Source organism: Vidua chalybeata, chromosome 9, assembly GCF_026979565.1.
Source record: "Vidua chalybeata isolate OUT-0048 chromosome 9, bVidCha1 merged haplotype, whole genome shotgun sequence".
In the NCBI taxonomy this organism is placed as follows: Eukaryota; Metazoa; Chordata; class Aves; order Passeriformes; family Viduidae; genus Vidua; species Vidua chalybeata.
In genome coordinates this window covers 7814746-7831795 of record NC_071538.1, presented here as the reverse complement: position 1 = coordinate 7831795, position 17050 = coordinate 7814746, and the positions used below count along the sequence as shown (strand labels likewise).

Below are 17050 nucleotides of genomic sequence, written 5' to 3'. Positions count from 1 at the left end.
AATCATTCTTCTATCCTTGCAGTTTCCATAGAAATAGATTTTAAATTTAGACAAAGTCAACTGTCCTTTGAAAATCACTGAAAACTCTGCAGAGAGACAGAGTTCCCCTGGTCAAGCAGTGAGGCAGTTTTGCAGGACTCAATGATTCTCCATGTTTGCACAAGGAATAACCTCACAAACCCACCTGCCAGGGTTTGAGCAGAGAGCAGCGTGCGGAACTAAGACTTTAGGAGCCAAAACTCTAATAACCTGAAATTATCCTTGTTCTGGGTTTACAGGAACCACTTCCTAAACCGTGAGGATTGTGTCCAACTCACAGCCAAGACTGGATCCAGCTGCAGGGAACAGGAGATGTTTGGGGAAATTACTCCCTCCCCCGGACATCTACCCCAGTGCAGGAGTGGTGGTGAGAAAAGCTTTAAACAGACCCAACAGGGAAACACTTTTTCAACCTGAATCCTCACCTGGGAACGCACTGTTGTTTAGGAATGGGATTTAGGTCTTATAGCATCAACAGGACCTAAGCAGATGCTTGAATGAATCCCTACATCTAAATCACCACAGAGACTGCTCTGCAAATTCCTAAACATTTTCCACTGGAATAATCAGAAGATCACACATTTTCTAAATATTGCATAAGTTGGCTAGTTGCTTGAATTTAAAATTTTGGGGCAAGGATCTGTGTCATTATCAACAAAATCTGAAATTATTATAGAACATTTTTCACACTCTCTTTCTTACTCACTGATTTCCTATTTAATAAACATAAAGAACATTAACTGGTATTTGTTTTCAGCCAAATGTTGAAGCACTGAGGTTTTCTTACAGAAGAAAAATCAAGTCACAACTGTTTATGTTGGATGGGACATACAATGGAACACTATGATGTTCTCAGATCAGGACATCCAGCTGAAGCTGCTGGACTTTGGCACATTGGTGTGATCCCAGAACACAGTGCTGCATTTTGATTACCCCCATCAGATTTTTCCATAGTAAATTTGAGATTTTCATGTGGAAACTTCATTTTTTTTTAATTAAAAAACCCCAAACACACAGAAATCTGGTCTACACATCATGTACTAGGCTGAAGAGCCAGTACATGACCAAAGAACACCCACCACAACCATTCTGTGTTTTATTTATTAAAAACACATCTGTATTAGCAGCAGTTTTCTGTGCTCATGCCTGTGCTCCCTAGTGCTGCCTAATGTGTTTAAGAGCACTTTCTGCCATGGTGTTTGGCCAAAATCCCAGCAGGACAACCACAACTGCTCCACTCACACATTTACGGGGCAGGCAAGAAGCAAAGGTGCCATCAGATGGGAGGAGATGACAGAGGTCTGCCAAGAACTGGCCAGGCAACAAAAGCAGGGGGCAAAGCCACTCTTCCTCCCAACCAAAAAGTGTGAGCAGAGGCTGTTACACTGCCTGAAATCCAGCAACGGAGGAGGCTGCAGCTACTTCATGCTCCAAAACCCAGCTTCTTGCAGCCACCCAGCACACAGAGGCAACACATTAATTATAAATACATATATATCTCCAAGAATGACTTGGTAACTGTAAAAAAGTACCTGCATTATGATACTTTACTACTGCTTTTGTTGGACTCACTGTGCAGTTACAAAGTGGTTGCTAAGGAAAACCAATCTCTTGGTTTTGCCACGAGCAATTTAACTCAGGTTACCAACATGATGGTTACACAGGGCCAAGGCTAACACTGGCACCCAACCATATTATCCATCTCTCAGTTGTGGCTCCCCAATAATGAATGCTCTGCCTCACATTACATATCCACAAGCTCAGGGAACAAACAGTACCAGAAACCCAACTGTGCTACAGGAAGGAAAACTCCAGGAGCAGACACCTTGTGTGGGTTGTGGTTCCTTTCATGGGATTCCTGGTTTTGATAAAAAGGCAGAGCTGGCTCTCCTCTTGCTCCATAGGGAAGGTTTGTGGACGATTACCTTTGCCACCCATAGGTTTTGTGTACACCTTGCTTTTCTCACCTCTCAGATTTGGTTTTCTTGTGGCTGCTCAACACCTGACTGCAGCACTGCAACAGTCTTGGGTACCATAAAATCTGGAGCAAGAATCCACTGACAACTTTGGAATCACTTTTAGGCAGCAGGATTTAATCCGTGGTACACAGGGGGATCTCCTTGCCATGGGACTGTGTTCAATGCTCTCTGCCATTTGACTCACCCATCTCTGAAACAGAAAACACAAACTGTGATTATTTACAACACTAGAAATGATGGGGCAGATCATTGGTCACTTGCTCCTCATCTGAGGCACAAAAAACACAGGCAAAAGCTCCTTAGTGTTCACATCTGTCCCACTGCTACATGTTAAAAACACTGTCAGGAAACCATATTTAACACTGTGCTGTTTTCTCAAAGTAGGAGAAAGAGAAAAACAATTACAGGGACTTTGGAAAATTAGACCACCTCTAAAACAAGGTAAGAAAAAACGGCAGGAGAATCTGCCATTTCCACTTCCTCCCACTGGGGAAATCACCATGACTTTCCAGTCATGAGGCCAGCACAAAGAGGTGACTGTAGGAGTATAGGAGTTCCAGTGCCAGTGGTGGTCACCAGGGAATTGGTTTAGACTGATGAGAAACAGAAATATATCTGTGGTCCCTGTCAGCCCAGAATGCAAGAAAATGTTTTTTTTTTTTTTTCAGGTTTTTCTTCCATCCTTCTCAGGGACATGGGAATAGGAGCAATATTTGCATTTTATTGCCTATTCTGGGTTACAAAAGCACAACTAAGGACTTCAAAATTGCAGGCTGCTTCTTAAAATTGCAGCCTGCATGGTGCCAGTGTTAGGAATGGTTGTTCATTGTCCTTGCCTGGAAAAGCGGTCACACTCCCTTGCCTCTTCCTGCTTTCCTCATGCCGGGAGGTGCTAACACTTGTCGGGATAGGGATGCTACCCAAAAAACTCAGCGAGGCTGGATCCTAGTGTGAAACAATGGCTAAATGCTGGTGGTGGGTCATCCACACTGTCTTATCCTAGAAGGAACAACAATCTTTAGCCCTGCAAGTGAACCTTAGCTAGCTCCAGATGAACCTTCTTGGCCCTTAATAACAAAGCAAGGCTCATTAGCCCAAATTAGAGCCATCAACCAGAAATTTAGGCTTCAGATCATTAAGAGGTGCTAATGGCAGCCTGCAGGCATCCTCTACCCAAACTTCTTTCATATCCTACCTTGATGCTGGTGTGAATGGTGGCTCCACACTCTCACCTGTCTTTGCCACCTGTAACAACTCTTTCACAAGCACGATCAAAAGTTCTGTGCAAATCAGTTCTGTACTGTTTTGTTTCAAGTCTGAAAAAAAAATCAAAACAAAAGGGATCTTCAGTATTAAAATAACAGTTTATTTGCTACAGCCGAGGCAGCTTCTGGCCATTGCTGCCTTCTGCGATGTCACAGAGATGTCCCATGCTCTGAGCAAGCAGAGAGCACCTACCCCAAAGCCACCCCAAAACCATGAGAATGCACCAAAGCTGTGCTCCTCCATTCCACGTTAAAATTACAGATTTAACTGTATCATAATTTACCACATTGATTCTTCAGCATCCAATCTTTTCCTTATTTTCAACATCCCCACATTTTTCATTTTCTTTCCCCATCACATACTCATTGGATGCTGTACAAACAAGTGTAGATTTAAAGTGTCCCTGTAACTTTTTACTTATTCTGTGACTTAATAATAAAAAGAGCACTGAATAGAAAGGCTAGAGTTCAATTTCTGAGTTCTATTGCCACTTGCAAGCTGCACTCTCCCACAGCTCCTTGCTTGAAATACAGCCACCCATTCAGCTTTATGCTGCCTCTGGAGCAAAAACTGCACTTTGCTGGAAGAATTTAAATCGTTCTACACCAATGCAGAGATCTTTAAAAAAGAAATCTAAAAATGTAAAAAGTGAGGGTCAAAGCAAAACTCTAGATTTTACCAAGTGGGTAAATTTTCCAAGAAAATTTTCCTTTGCTTTCAGAAGTGAAAAGGGACCTTTTTTTTCTCTTTTCTTTTCTTTTTTTCTTTTCTTTTCTTTTCTTTTCTTTTCTTTTCTTTTCTTTTCTTTTCTTTTCTTTTCTTTTCTTTTTTTCTTTTCTTTTCTTTTCTTTTCTTTTCTTTTCTTTTCTTTTCTTTCTTTCTTTTTTTTTCTTTTATATTTTTTTTCTTTTTTCTTTTTTTCTTTTTTTTTTTTAATGGGGATTTTTATTTAAAAAGGCTCCAGCAATGTAAAACTTGTAGAATGAGAATAAGAAAAACAAAAATCTACCTTATGTGAAAATCTCCATCATATTGATGCAACTTAGACTGCAGGAGCCTATAACCCAGACTCTGTTCCTGAGGTTGTGTTCATGTGGGGTGTGTGGGCAGCTCTTGGGAGCATTAATGTGGCTGATGTGCAGCAGGACATGATCCCCTGCTCCAGACCAAGGGGAACAACATCAGGTCTGAGTCATCTTGCCTGGCGCAGGATGGTCATTATTTGAAAAGTGTCACAGTGCAATGAGCAGGCCAGGGAGGGGACATTTCCATGTCCTGCTGCCTGTGGCTTGGCATTGCTCTGCCAGGTGCTTGTTTTTCTCCATGTTTTCTTTGTCTGCCTTGGATTGAGTGTCCCTGGAGGAGAGCTCACTTCTGCGCAGTGCAAAGCGCTGCGGAGGCCTGGCTGCACCTGGCTTTCTAGGAGGGAAATTAAGCAATTGCAAATCGTTACTCTTATTTTTTGGCAATTTCAATGCCAAAGTTCTGTTTTCCTTCAAAGCTAAAGGTCAATGATTAATTGAAAACTTGTATTTTCCCCAAAATTATGGACTAGGGAAATAATACAGAGGCAGTGAGCCCAATTCCACTCTCCTTTATACCTTTGTAAAGCTGGAACAGCTCACTCTGTTTGCACCAAGTCTCTGCCTTCTGATTTCTTCTGGCCTGTTCCAGAGCTGTTCTGGGTGCTGCAGATGCAGCACTGACTTTCTATGGATCCAGGTCCTCCCATGACCCATGTATGCGTTGCCCTCCCACTTGGACCAGCTAAGCTGGACACCAGCACTCCACAGCCCAGGTAACATCTTATCTGGGGTTCAAAAGTCCTTTCAGTGTAGGGCTTGATGATGTACATGGTGACAGATGATGTGATTCTTGGGGATGTCCTGTGCAGGGCCACGACTTGGACTTGATGATCCTTGTGGGCACCTTCCAAATCAGGATATTCTGTGATTCCATGTATGAAATGATGCACTGATTTAAACCTTCCTGGATGAAGGTGTTGAACCTGTGAGAGATCACAAAAATTTTAGTAGAATACAGATTTTACAATCCATTATGGACACTGCTCTGTTTTTATTATTAATGTGTCTTGTAAAATAAGATATTTAGCTAAGCTTACTAATTCCTTGAAACTCAAATAATTTAAGCTGTCTAACCTTGTTCAGGATAATTATTTCTATCCATTATCCATCATGTTAAAAATGACAGCTCTGGGACAAGGAAGCTTTTCAAGCAAATGTTTTAAGACAGTGTTTTAGGTTGCAGGCACTAGCAAATGTTAATTAAATTAGATAAACAATGACTCAGAGTAGCTGTGCAACACTAGAAAGATGGGAGGTAATGGGGGAAGGAATTTGGCAGCTCAAAGGTCAGAGCAGCTTTTTTGGAACCAAGAATCTGTCCTTCAAGTAAGTACCTTGCCTGAATTCAACAGGATGGAAGGAACTGGTGTCTTTTTACTTTTACAGCTCCAGACAGCATTTGTGTGGGCTTGCTGAGTGTGGTTCTGCCAGGGCATGTGGTCCACACTACCTGTGCAAGGCATCCTCCAGGCCTGTCTGCCAGCCTTGGTGACATGATCATATTGCCCTCCAACAGCATCCTTTCCCCTGGGTTTGGTCAGTCCTGAAACTGTGGGTCCAGGCTGAGCACTGGATTGTCACATTTGGTAGTAGTCTAATGCACTGAATGATGCCCTTGTAAGAGTAAGGCTCAAAAGTGACCTCCAGGCCTGGGAATCTCCTGATAATTCCTGTGACATGGCCATCCTTAATCTGTACAGCAAGGCAGCTAAATACTACTAATACTTAATGCATCAATCTTGCATGACTCTTCTTGCAGTGTAAAATAACACTTTGGACATCAAAGCACCAAAAAGAAGATTTTCTCCTGAGGACTTGTTGCACTAAAGATCCCAAATTAAATCCCTGGGTTTAAGCTTACCCTAGGAGAAGGGGCTAGAACTGAGATCCTCATTTTTGCTGACCAAGCGAGTGACTTGCTGATGTGAGGGGTTCCTGGCGTCCCACACTGACCCACGCCCAGGTCCCGCAGGGGGATGGGGCTCATCCATTGGAGGAATTTTGGAGAGGATTTGTTCCACTGCTGCACCTGTGGAGTTTGAATAGGGAGACAGAATTCTATGAGTGCAGCAGGGGTGCACCTGTATTGGGGCGGGATGAAGGGAAAAGGGAAGAAAGTCACACAGCACTTTTAAAACAATTACTGTTAAAGGAGTATATGGGACACTTATAAGTGTTAAGTCTTTTACATATTTTAGTCCACAAGAGAGGTTCTTATGATTGTTCCTGAGGTCTTTTGCCCCCAGCTGCATCAGGAAGCAATGGTTCCTCAGCTCTGCTGGCTCAATCACCATCACCTGCCTGAAGGGAGTGAAGGGTGGCCTGTCTGGTGCCCACAGAGAATGACCAATGCTGACTCTCGCAGTGACCAGGAAGGAAAGGCTTTGGGAATGAGTTGGCAAATAAGCCAGATAGCTACAGCTCTTCCGAATGAAACCAGAAACTGCTCAACTATTCTAATCCCTGCAGGTCTCAGGTCATGCTCCTCCAAGCGTTCAGCTGACTTGCCTTTCTTTCTGGAAGCAGCGGTGCTGCAGTCCCCTACCATGCACATCCCTGAGGAGGACCCGTGGTGCCCTCACTCTCAGCATCCCTGTGAATTCAGCCAAGTGTTGGGTTTTATACCACAGAGATACTGGTCTGTCCAAACTTTCTTCACCTGCTCTGATCATTTCAGCTCCTTGGGGACACACACCTCCATGCCACTGCCCAACTAATTAGTTGCTTCACTGACTGCATTCTATAATTCTTCAGTGATGGGTCCCCATCTGACATCTTATGACAACTGATTAGTAAAGTAGGCCACGAGTTTAAGAAATATGTAATTTAGGCACCACTTGCTATTAACTGTTTGCATGCTCTTGTTTGTTTTCTTGTTTTTAAGAAATTGTTTCCCTTCAATATAAATATCAAGGGAGGAGAAGAAGTTTGTGACCTAGCAATGTCACAAAACAAGATGCAGTGAATCTTAAGATCATTTCAATAACAAGCCCTGCAGAGGCAATAAGGGAATATATATCCTTACTGCAACACTATATATTATAAAAGTCTAGATACCAAGGCAAGATCAAAAATTGCTGCCTGTCCTGTAGTCTTGGGCCAGAACAAGATGCAAGCTAATTAATTAACTAGAATTAAGTCAAAACATCCTGTCTTCACCCCAAGTTTCCCCTGCCAACAAAGCAGAAAAGAAACAATAAATAAAATTGAAGGTTTTGAACACTTCTCTCCAGGTTAAAAGGATGTCAGCAAGCTACAGCACCACAGCGGTTAAATGTCGTTGAAGATTTGACTGCCTTTGGTCTGGGATTTGCTCTCGCTTCAGAGCTGGTCAAACCAATCTTTCCAAAACACTGACTTCTGAACTTTTGCCAGAGGTGCCTCTCTCCGGTGACCAGGCAAACGACATGTTAAACCTGTCAGTTCAGAATAAGCAGAAAAGTGTGCACCCACCACGGGGAGGGCATTTAAAGGCACAGGGCTTCCTTTGCTGGGTGAGGTGGAGGCCTTGCTTATGTACCTGGAGGCTTAGGAACACTTGGGGAGAGCACTGGGACCCCATTACCAGTAGGCTTTCTCCATCCCAGTGGGGTGGAGAGAGCCACCCCAGTTTTAAAATTCATCTTTTCTAAAAGACAGAGCACTGCCCTTGCAGGATGATGCACAATCGGATTTCAGGGAATCCCAAAAGATAAAGAATAGGAAAGAATAAAAACCAAGCTGCTACCAAAAAGAAAAGAGAGGCAAAAACCTTACAGGTTTTTTGTTCACATACAGGCCACCCCTAGCTAAGGATCTCAAGTAATTTCTGGTCTAAGCCACTGTTGACAACATGTTCAGCCATCCTAATAGTTTTGAGGGAACTGCAACCACTGGTGACACAGGTTGTGATCACATTACTGCAGTGGTTAGTCCAGAATTTATAAGATACAAGCAGTCAACAGAAACCACCAACGATCCTGGTTTTAGCATCATGGTTTAGAGGCAGAATCACAGACAACTTGTGCTCCTCTTGAACTAAACGGTCACAGTGGAATACAGCAAAGGAGTCTTTCTTTGCTCCTTTGAACAAACACTTCTAAAGAAGTTCCCTCTATTATATATTAGTAAACAAATGCCTGCATGAACCTCTGGTGTCAGAGCAGGATAGCTGGACTGATCTAGCTGGGAAGCTGAACATTTGTTTTGCTGTGACCTGTGGTCCAGCCTAGCACAAACCAGACTCACAGCAGACGCACAGATGAAACGATTCTGCTGCCACCAACCTGAGGTCTCATCCCATCCATCCGAGAAGATGATCCACTCCCATCCATCCATCCATCCATCCATCCATCCATCCATCCATCCATCCTCTTTTTATTTATACAAAGTCACTTAGCTTGGCATTGCCATCTCACCTGCAAGAAGCAACATGGGTCCAGAGCAAAGTCTGAGCCTGCGTCTTCACCCTGGGGCATAAAATCAGCCAAGATGTATCTCCAGGTCTTTCAATATTTATATACAGCTGGGGGTAAGTGGTCCCAGTGCTGGCAAGGCACAGAAAACAAACACCTAAATTTTTCACCATACACAATCATGCCAGTGCCAGGATGAGGTTCCAATGCTGAGTCAAGACATCCTGAGAGGTTCACCACAGGTAGGAGAAGTTGAACTCAAGTAGACATGAGATGTCAGTATGCAGAGGAGAGAATGTGGAGTAGGTGGCCAAAGCACGGATTGACGTTTGAGCTTCTATAAAAAAGAAAATAGAAAAAAAAAAAGAAAAAAAAAAGGAGAAGAATCCACAAGTACATTCAGCTCTCTCATAGCAGCAATTATCACTTCCAGCCATCCCCAGTTGGCTGGAAGACTGCATCCCATCCTGCCAGATACTGACCTGGCCTTAGTTTTTCACACCTTGGTCACTTGGCTGTATTACAGCAAACCGATATACCTGGGCATGAAGCCTGCAACACTTAGGAAAGTCCAAACAGTACAAAATGTTACAGAAAAACTCTTCAGTGACACTCTCTGCCACAAATATATCACAGCTATCCTCAACTGTCTATAATAGCTTCACAATTTTAATTTGGAGACATGTTCAAGTTTTTAAACCTTTTCCTTCTGATGCTCCTTGGCCTGAAGTTAGTATATATGAAAAACTATGTGAAACTATTGGATAAAAACCATGGACAAGAAACAAGCTTCTTTGTTGCAGTGCAAACCTTTACAGCAGGTGTAAAGCTTGTCTAAGTGGGAGACTGAACTTTTACATGAGCATGGTATGAACTTGCTTAATCATAGATGATTGTGTGTGCTGTAAACAGGAGTCATCCCCCTCTCTCAGCCAAGAACACTTGTGATTGCTTGATGAATATATAGTATAAAAATAAATAAATCAGAAAAGCTCTGGAGGAAGGCACCAATCTCTCCTCCAGCATGGATTCAGTTGCAGGTATTGCTCTTATTGGTGCTCCTGGCTCACACAGACCCTCCCCTCACTCAAAACAGATATGAGTAAGCAAATAAATTAGTTGCAGGCTGCTGAGACAGTCAGCAAGGTGCTGTCAAAGGGAGTTCCCAAATGATCTACTCTCTGCATCTCTCATTCGTAACCAGAATCTACAGTAAGTAAATTTTTAGTTATTTGAGATGAATAACAACTAGACTGCTACAGTTGTTTAAACCCATTAGGGGTAGTTACATCTCATCACATTCAGATCTCTCTCCTCCCAGACCTAAATGGTTTGAGCAAAAATCAAACAATCCTGTGTTTAATGTCAGGAAAACTATGCAAGCTGTAGGTGAGTCATAAAAAACACCCTTGTGTTTACATTTGAGTTCTTGATTTGTCTGAATAACGCCAATAAAAAAGAGAAGCCTTCACCTTAGATTTCCAAGACCTGGCTGACACAAAGAGGAGGTGAATACTGTTTTCTTAGTAAGTTTGGCAGACTCTTAAAGAGGAAGTGCCATTTTTCAGAGAAAGTTACTTTTATTCAGTGGTAAATGTATGTTTGGTCAGAGTTTTGGCAAACAACTCCAGCTACTTTTTGTTCTATGTAAGCCTTTTACGTCATGCCCTAGAAGAAACAACAGCTGTTAATTATTTATCAGCTGATGAGCACTGGCCTGTTAATTGCAAAACATTATAAAATAGATTAGGCAGAAAAGCTTGATATGTATGCAAGCAGGGGATTTTTTTATGCTTTGTATGTGACTTGATTAAATAAGCAATTTTATGACTCTGCTTAGTTTACAAGAAAGACGTTCACCAGTGTCTTGATCTCCGAAACTCTACCTGGCCCACAATCTTCAGGTAAGTTTACTAAAAATTAGAAGATTTTTCAGACATCTAGCTCTTTGTGCCCCTATCACAATTCTAATCATATGGAAGATGTCTCCACTCTCCAGCATATGTTGCTTTGACCCAAAATTATTAGATTTCCTTCAGAAGCAGAAGTACTAATGAGCAAGGAGAAGACCACAGGATCCAAACTTCTGCATGCTAAATCTTAGTCTCAACATCATATTATTGTCTTTCAGTACTATTTAGTGTTACATGAGAAGACCACTGTACACAGGTCCCACTGCATTACAGGTCTTATTGGCTTCTTTTTTGGTCTGCTGAAAAGAAAACCTCAATTGACTTTGTACCAATGGAATAAAAATTTTCCAATTTTCCTACCACATCCCCCGTGCCAACGGAGTGTTTCATCCTATTAAACTGGCCCCAGTGTACAACAGTGTCTTTCATATACAAATGGCTATACCAGGGCAAGGAGATAATATAAACAAAAGGGCTTTTGAGAGGCTGTGCCAGGTGAAGGACCTTTGGGCAGGATTCCCATGCCTTTGTTCAGTGCAGGCACTTGGATATGTGTGAGCATGAGTGGTCTGATATTAGCATTGAAGCAATCTGTTCCAGTTGCCATCACTGCTCCATACTCGTCACTTGGCCCCATCCTCTTGATGGCCTTTAAACATCACAGATTTGGAGGATGATAAGAGGAATCTTGTTTTTTTTACTCTAATCTCTGGTGCATTGTCTCCTTCCCTTTTTAAGAAGGAAGGCAATTTTCTGTGACAAACTCAAACATCCCAAGAGGCCAGCGCTCATCGAATGACACGAGGTGGATCTTAAACCAGTGCACATTTGAGTAGGTTAATTGGATTAAACAGAGTCTTGCTGATTCACACCAGTTGAGAAGAGGACTAGAGGAAGGGATTTGAGAGGATTTAGGAGCTGTCCCAGCAGAGAAATGCTTCAAAGTTTGGTTCACAGACCAGCAAGGCAGAGAACAGACTGGCATTATGTGCATCAAAATTAAAAACAGCCCCAAAGGTGGTGAGACACTTCCACCAGGATTTTGTCCTATTTGCTGGACTTCTTGTGCCAGTTACAAACCACTCCATATTTCAGCATCCAAACTGCTGGAAAGAGCAAGAAATCTCATGCTCTGACCAGCTTCTTGCAGTGCTCACTAGAGAAACTTCTCTCATTTCCATTGCATTTTGGTACTACAACACCTTAGGTCAGCAACTTCCAAAGAAAACCTTTTAAGCTTTTCTGAAAGTTATACCAAGCCTTATCCAACTCCAAAGAAAACAAGAGAAACCCAAACCAGATGCATACAAGCTTAGTCTTAAGAAACAGGGAAGGGTGGGGACAGTGTGCTTGTTGCTTTTTACTCCAAATAGCAACAGGAAGCCCTACAAAACCCTGAATTAAAAAGGAAATAAACTTTCAGTGCAGGCTGTGGGACCAACAGTTTACACAGGAAGGCAATATTCATGTTTAACAGTCTGAAAATGAGACAGGTTTACACCACACAGAAAATAAACTAAATCCTTGGAACAACCATCCTGGAAGGTTTCGGCTCCAAGTCAGACCACCATTTCAGTGTACAATGAAGGTGTGACTGCAGGGAGGCCAAAGATCCTCCAGCTGGGACCCAGGGGCTGGGAAACAGGGGCCAAGTCCATCCCTCTCGCCACGAAGCCAAGGTCAGCTTTGACTGAACAAAGGATGCTGGAAGGGGGCCATAATTCACAAAATCATTTAAATGGTTAAATGGGCTACACATGTGGTAGAGTGCTCCTGGAGTGACAAATTTAGAGTGCTGTATGCTGTTTAAATAATAAATGATGTATTTTTTCTTTTCTTTTTTTTTTTACAGGACTTGTACAGCCTGTAAAGTGTCTTCAAGTATAGAAAATTCCCAATTGCTCTAAGTCTCAAATCACCCTGACCACTGGGCTTTGGCCAGCTAAACCAGAGCAGAACTGGGACAAAAATGAAAGTGCATTTACAAAAATATCAACCACCTTCACCAATATCTACCATTTAGATACCCCTAAACTTTTTCCTAATGGTATCTGATCTAAAGAGGAGCTTGAACTCCGGTTTCATAGGTACTGCTTGGATCTCTGAATGCTCCTCATGTTCTTAATCACGTCTGCTCCAGAGATGAGGCTATGAATAATTAACTATGCCTCCAACATTACAGTCATAGATTATGGTGGTGGTGACTTGTGGACTGCCATGCGCAGCATAAACCATTTAGGAAACTCTGTTATCCACTTTCCCTTTATATTTGTCTTGCAATCACTTACCGCTTAAAAGGGTAAATCTTTCATAGCTTTAATTAAAGCATTTAAAATAATTTACACTGAAATTGTATGTGCTTGGGTCTGTCAAAATTGATGCTTTAATAACATGTCATCCCTTTTTTCGATTGCCCTGAAATCTGTTAAAATTACCACTAATCTAATTGGGAACAAAGTTGTCAAATGCATGCAGCTCTGACAGTTTGTCTTTCTGCAAACTGCCGACAGATTGCAAGTTACGCATGTGTTGAGCAGATGGGTAAGTTAAAAGGAACACAAAAAAAAGCAATTTATTAAATCACCTGGAACCAGCAGCTCCATTCCAAAAATAGTGAGAATGAAATATAGCAAGAGCTAGGAGAGTTGGCACTGGAATATGCCAGAAGGTACCAGTTACAAAACAAGATAAACATTTTGAGAAGCCTCAGCTGTGTTGCAGAATAATGAGGCGTTATTTAACCCGATATAGATTACCAGCAGAAATTAATTTAGGGTGCAGGGTTTTGTGAGAGTGTGTGAGTGTGTGAGTGTGTGTGAGTGTGTTTTTTTATTTTTTTTAAGGATTTTTTTAATCCCTGTGTTTTAACTCCTTCATGTCTGAAAGACAAGTCCCCCATCTCTTTTCCTGAATCTCAGTCTTCCTGCAGAGCTGTCGGACCCACTGTATACTCCTGTGGTGGAGGCAGCCCGTGGGTGCCCTCACCTTTGGCTTCATCTTACATCCTCCTTTTCACAGGCATCTCCCTCATATCTGAGAGAGGCCAAGGTTGCATGATCCTCGGACACAACTTGGCCACTGAAACCCTTGGGCTACCTGCCCATAAATTCCATTTTTTTTGAAAGAATTGTGAAGAGGAGAGAGGCAGACATGGCACCCTGAAGGGACAACTGGCCTATCCATTCAAGTTCTACCCTTCACAATCCGTTCCTTGGTCCTGCTGCTGCTCCTCTGCTCTCTGCCCATTGCCCATGCCCTCAACTCTCTGCCCCCACCAGCAGCAGGAAATGGAGACATACTCCATGGGTCCAGCCCTCCCCACACATGTCCCTCTGCCCTGGGGACACACACTGGGCTGTGTTTATACAGAAAAAACAGACTTCATTCTTGGTTGCTCTGTAAGCACTACTCTGTTCTGCAGCATTTATTATTGAAGAACAAGACCAAGATTAAAACCAGTGCAGAAGCACTGGATAAGCACGATGCACCCACTGAGACCAGCATGGAGGACACTGGGATGAAGATGTTTGTGTGCTTCCCCTGGTTCAGTGCCAGCTCAGAGGGAGGGATGAGGGCACAAGGCTTCCCTGGTTCACGGTGATTTTTGGCGGAAGCCCTGTGATTGGGGATGTTGTGAACAGGGAGAGACTGCTGTGCCTTGGGGTCCTGCGCTCCCCATGCACAGCTTTGCCAAAAGACCCAAACCAAATCCTGCCCACAGCAGCCAGGTGGGCAAAAGAGAGAGAGGACAAACAAGTTCTGAGACACAACATCACCTTGAATCAATGGAATATTTCCCAGTGCCACAAAAAAAAAAAAAAAAAAAAAAAAGAGATGAGCTCCCATGGCCACAAAGTATTTAGGAAAGAGACTCTCTCAGCAACTTTATGAACTAACTTTATAAGCCAGAGTTTAAATGGCTACGGCATCATTTCAGCAAATGGAGATATCCTGATTTAAACCAGCTGAAAAACCAGCCCATAACACAAGGCAATAGGTACCCCTTCCCAGTGAGCAGGGAGCTGGGGCCATTTCATAATGTGTTCAGGGAGGAGAGAAGATCATAAAAAGAATTGCAAACGGGACGTTACAAGCAGAATTGCTTCTCCCTTCCTCTTTTATTTTTTTCCTTTTAACAAAGGAATAAGCATTTTGACCCCTTCTTTCCCATAGAAAACTCAAGGAGGAAAGTCTACCCAATTTCTACAGTTTAAAGATGTCCTAACATATTGGTGTGAAGACGGATGAGCCACTCTTCTGCAAAAGTGATGGTATTCCCTGTATAAAATTAAAATGTTTAAGTCTCAATGAACAAGAAAGATGGAAATCTAGCCCTAGGTAACACTACTGCACTCAACATGACACCAGGCAAAGTATGATCCTTAATGCAAGATTAAAAGGATGTAACATAAACCAGCTAAGAAGCATGATAGGCCTGGTGCTGGAATGGTCTCCAAGTAGTTTAAATTGTCACTAACCCTATGAAGACAAATGAAAAAAAAAAAAATATCAAAGAGGAGTGAAAATATTTGAGATATTTCGATCAAGGCTGGGTCAGCCCCTGCATTCCTGAGCTCCCGCGCAGAGCAGGGATGGAGGCAGAAGGTGCTATTAAACAATATTTCTGCCTAAACATTCAAAAACCAGAGCTTTTCTGATCCCTGCTTGGCTGCCTCCCGACAGCTGGTCTGTGGCAACCATCACAGGGAAACCACAACTCTGCCTTGTCCCAGGGTTCTTCCCTGGAGCTCCTTCCCTGTCCTCCGCCCCCCTCCTTGTGCAGTGTGTGGGGGCCACAGATGTTGGCCCGCACTTTCCTTTTCCTTTCACTGCAATTTAAATGGACATTTTTTTCCCCTCTCATATCCAAGAGGGTCATCATTTAGAGTCTGTGATTTATTTAATGGTGGTTTTAACCCCACTTAGAAATAGGCTGCTTTCATGATTTATTGATTCCTTCTTCCCCTTGTTAATTTGACTCATTTCTTAGGAAATTATTCATAGTTAATCATGGTAAGAATAAAATTAGTTATAGTGCCCACTTTGCTGCAAAGGGAGCGTAAATAACTTTTAAAGCAAATCGGAAAGAAAAACATGTTAAAGAAAAAAAAGAAAAAGAAAAAAGAAGAAGCCAGAAGAATATAAAAAAACAATGATCATCCAAAGGGGGCAGTAAATTAAACCTCTCCACTGTTACTGGTTGGAGGAAGGCACAAATTTACATTCCACAGGAGCACGGCTTTTACAGCAGGCTCTCCTCAATTGAATTTGCCATGTCTTCTGGGAAACACACCATTTGGAAGATAAAATCTCCCACCACTCCACCACCACTGCCACCATTCAGAAGATTAAAAAACCCCGCCAACTCTGTTGTGTGCCTTTTGTGCCCACTAGAGGAATGTAAAACCATTATATTTAAGTATCATAATGGCCAACATATGCTTTTTCTTAGAAATGACACCACCATCTGGATTAAGTTCTCCTGATCATTTCAGACAATGTTACGATTATTATTTTTTTTTTTCCCCTTTAGGAGAACGAACTGCCCAGAAAGCAACAACAGTCACAGATGGGGAATTTTTGCTTTTCCTTTTCCACCGCTGGCATCCTTGAGAAACGTGGTAAATTCTTTATATGTACTTAAATTGTTTGATTTCACTTGCTAATTGGTACGAAAGCCTACCTGGTTACACCCCATTCCTAAGCCTGTGAGACTCCTATTGCCTTTGGCCATACAACTTCACCATTACAGTTAATAAAGTATGTAATTGCTGTAATGATAAAATTACATCGTGTTACTGTTTGCAGCAGCCTCTTCCCCACAACCACATCAGTCATTAAATATTGCACCAACTGGTACAGAGAGAAGGAGAGGCAGACTTAACCCTTCCCTGGATGAGGGATTTCAGCACACTGGTGTGCAAAGGGGAGGTGTTCTCACCTGAGTGTCTCCTTACCGGCCCCATGGCTATTGTCATGGACGTCGGAGACCTTCTGGGCCACCACATCCAACTGGCTGTAACTGGAAATGGGCACGCCGGGATAATTGATGTGCTCAATCTGACCGTGCACAGGTGGCAGGGAGACGGCATACAGCAGCTTCTCGGGTTTGCTAGTGCCATCTGTTGCCACAGGAACATCTGTCGTCAAGGTCACCCTGTCACCCTCTGTTAAAGTTACAGGTTTGGCGAGTAGAACAATGTCACCTAAAAAAATGAAACCAGTAAAAGGGGAAACCAACACGAGAGAAATTGAAAAAGGGAATATTTCTTTTTACATCCCAGATCAGGAGAGAATAGGGTAAAAGTGAGCCCTTCTGTTCAGAGCAAGGAGAAGAATGTTACCAAAATAGGCTGGGAAAATATTTTTGCTTT

The 17050-nt window shown here is 42.6% G+C and overlaps 1 protein-coding gene across 1 annotated transcript; it reads right to left on the bottom strand.

Moving 5' to 3' along the window:
* Window positions 1-3084: 3084 nt before the first annotated feature.
* Window positions 3085-9047, bottom strand: LOC128792446 (uncharacterized). Its single transcript, XM_053950880.1, has 4 exons — window positions 8767-9047; window positions 6231-6398; window positions 4886-5292; window positions 3085-3334 (listed from the first exon to the last, which is right to left on the bottom strand). Exons 1-3 carry the CDS (start codon window positions 8824-8826, stop codon window positions 4906-4908), a joined length of 615 nt encoding a protein of 204 aa, XP_053806855.1. The 5' UTR covers window positions 8827-9047; the 3' UTR covers window positions 3085-3334; window positions 4886-4905.
* Between the last annotated feature and the right edge of the window lie 8003 nt (window positions 9048-17050).